Below are 3,169 nucleotides of genomic sequence, written 5' to 3'. Positions count from 1 at the left end.
GCTTCTTAGTAACCTGCATAAAAAAGAGGATCGGTTTAACCTAACGCGTGGGAGCTAACAAAACACAACGTTTTAATTTTAACAAACAAATCTTTAAAAACAACATTTTTATTTTTTCTGCTTTTTTATTTTTTTGATAAATCTTACTCATTTTTAAAGCGATGTCTTAACCCGGTTAAGACTTAAATATGAAGGGCACAAAAGAAAAGGCGAAAAATTGAAAACTAGATAAAATTCTTAGTAATTGAAAGCTTGTTAGAGCCCGATACGCGATAAGCGAATTCCGACGTAACAATTATTTGCACAGGAGTTTTTATCTACAAAATCAGGCAAACAGATGCTGTAGCTATCTCTGCAGAAAAATAGCAGTCAATTTTAACTATTGTACGGCTCGTGTCTTTACGCACACTTTTGTTTGTATTAAAAGACTAACTTGATGGTAATTAAACATAAATGGCTTGTTTGTCTGGTAGGTGTAGCGACCACGCTTATTTTCTTTCAGTTAAATGTAAATATGTTTTTAACTGTAAGCGTGCTTTTAACTGTTGTTTTGTCGCTATATATCCTGTCTTTTCGTTAAAAATATTTCCAAATCTTCGCTACCGTAATCGAAGAAACAAATAAACTTATTATATTTTTCAACCTATATTTTGCTCAATTTATGTCGGCCATTTGAGATATGGATAAATAATTGGCGCTTATTTATCCTCTAACTTATATTTTATAAGAACCACTTATAGTGACCACTAGGTTGGAGCAACAACCATTAAATGCCTGTCATTAACTATAGACCCCCACGCACATATATAATATGGTGTGGAGAGATGGGACAGCTTTTCATTCTATTTTCTCGTCCCATTTGGTGGTAAACAAAGAACATTTATATTAAAGAGTAATAAGACTGTATCTTCACGACTATCATAGACCGTTGTTAATTGTTTGAAACACGGTCAGGATATTTGAGTATCATTTGCTAAAGGTGTATCATCTTAACCCAGAGTATATTATATAGTAGCAAAAAATGTGCATTGAATCCAACACCCTTTGGTTACGATGTGTTCTACCAATTTCTTGGCCACCAAAATCTTATTATATTTAAACAACTTTCAGAACGTCCAAAACACAGCACCCCCAGCAGCCGTAAGTCATCCGGAGATGAAGATAAATTGTTCATGAGCAGCATGGCGAGGAGGAGACTGCAAGAGCTCCGAGAAATCGATCCTACAAAGGTTGATGTTTCCACCGGACTACAATGGATACGTCTAGAACTTGTGAGTATTTTGTTGTAAAGGATAGATAGGTTCTAAATAGCATGTTCTGCTATATTAGCGCGCCTATACCTTTAAACCAGAGGTAATAGGTTCAACGCTCTGCGCTGCTACTATTGTGGGCGTATGTGTCCTTGTATGGGCAAGACATTTAACAACAATTGCTCCAACCTGGTGGTCACTAATGGGTTGCCCACATAATCGGCCATACTAATAAAAAAAACACAAAAAATATACACATACAAAGTAACATACATGATAACTCGTAAGCTGACCGGGGTGTATGAAAAAATACCCACAAAACTCGAAAGTTGACATATGGTGTATGAAACATGAGATAAATAAGTTACATTTCTTATCATTTATTTACTTAATTACAACGTTCTTTTTTCTATATTAAAGCACGAGATGCGAGAGCAAGATAAAGCTCTTTTCCTACAACTCATCAAGTTACATTCAACAATTAAAGACCTACGAAGTGAATTAAACTGTGTTGGGTGTGAGACCGACTGGTCGTACGACGACCTGAACGATGCAGCCTCACTGTGGTGTAAGTTATATGCGCTTTTTTGTGTAATATATATGTACGAGGTCTTACATAACTAGACACGACTTCGAGTTCAAAACAGGGTTAATAAAGTTTTACCTCAAAAGGGTATTTTTTCAGGGTAAAGAATTTATTTATAAAAGCAGCATATTTATTTTCTGTTCTATACACCACGTGCCCGCTTTCGAGTTTTGTTTATTTTGTTGTATGAATGACATTTTGGACAACCTTCTGGGGGGCACAGGGTTGAACAATTTTACATAAGGATGGTTTAGGAATTGGGTTAACTTTATTTTATAACTCCAATGACTTAACGTGCTTCACTATATACGAGTTAAGAAACGAAGTATTTTGAGCTTGTTTTTGTATTCGTATTTCTTTATTAAATCAGCAATAAATTTAAATACACCTTTTTTAGGGCCTCGATACAGCAGCACTGGGGGCAGCAGTAGCGTGACTGTTCTACCCGATTTCTCGTCGTCAGATGGCGCCCAAATGCTGCGAAAAAAACGACCTAACTTCCGACGTGGGTTTTCATTCAATGCACCTCGACCGGGTAGATTTGGAGGTCATTTAGCCCCACTTTTATCAAACGGTGATGCAACTCCGTTCCTTTCGTTGTCTTCTTCGTCCTCGTCAATTAGAAGCGCCACCGCATGCTGACCTCAGCATTTTAAGCGACAAACTTGTTCTGTTGTGCCGCCACTTATGCAGGCCTAATTTATAATGTAGTACGATGGGGGGAGATGGGACACCATTTTATTTTCTTTCCTCTTCACATTTGGTAGTAAACAAAGAACATTCGAAGAATTATAAAACCGTATCTTCACGACTTCCATATAGACCGTTGTTAATTGTTTAAAACATAATCAAGAAATTTGGATATTATGTGCTAAAGGTGTCCCATCTTTTCCCACAGTACTATATTACTATTATGCTTTTTTTTCTATGTGGTATACGAATACCCGAATAATATTTTACAGCATTTGGTTTTGAGTTTTAAAGTTAATGTTTAAATCGGTACACTTGTTGTCTTTATAGTTTATATAGGTCAATGAAAATACATTGCGTCCGTTGGTATATATTGTACATGACGCGTGATGAGTTAATATTTTTGCCTATAGATAGATATGCATAGCTATTACCAAAGTTTTCTTGAACGAAACAGCTCCTAAAAATTATAGACCTAATATTTTGTTTTAATTTTGCGATGCGCTCAGCAGATGGTATTTTAGCAATTAGCAAACATGCGGGGTAAGAAGGGACACTTTAAAATCCTGGTTAAGTTTGATTAGTAAGCATATGTAAGTAATAACAACAGACAAGTTATAATTACTAACAATACAGTTAATAT

General features: G+C 35.8%; 1 protein-coding gene across 1 annotated transcript; it reads left to right on the top strand.

Moving 5' to 3' along the window:
* Positions 1 to 1,106: 1,106 nt before the first annotated feature.
* Positions 1,107 to 2,904, top strand: LOC108950058. The gene is made up of 3 exons (XM_026837745.1): positions 1,107 to 1,271; positions 1,671 to 1,818; positions 2,234 to 2,904. The coding sequence occupies exons 1-3, from the start codon at positions 1,173 to 1,175 to the stop codon at positions 2,476 to 2,478; spliced, it is 492 nt and encodes a 163-aa protein (XP_026693546.1). The 5' UTR covers positions 1,107 to 1,172; the 3' UTR covers positions 2,479 to 2,904.
* Positions 2,905 to 3,169: the final 265 nt, after the last annotated feature.

The sequence above is a fragment of the Ciona intestinalis genome, chromosome 14 (genome assembly GCF_000224145.3).
Source record: "Ciona intestinalis chromosome 14, KH, whole genome shotgun sequence".
NCBI lineage: Eukaryota > Metazoa > Chordata > Ascidiacea > Phlebobranchia > Cionidae > Ciona > Ciona intestinalis.
The sequence above is the reverse complement of the archived record's forward strand: the minus strand, read 5'-3'. Positions and strand labels throughout refer to the sequence as shown.

Bases quoted from the DNA above. Each gene is read 5' to 3' on its own strand.
- LOC108950058 (XM_026837745.1), top strand. From the start codon at position 1,173: ATGAGCAGCATGGCGAGGAGGAGACTGCAAGAGCTCCGAGAAATCGAT. The intron at 1,272-1,670 runs GTGAGTATTTTG...TCTATATTAAAG, and splicing joins AATGGATACGTCTAGAACTT to CACGAGATGCGAGAGCAAGA. The intron at 1,819-2,233 runs GTAAGTTATATG...CACCTTTTTTAG, and splicing joins CGATGCAGCCTCACTGTGGT to GGCCTCGATACAGCAGCACT.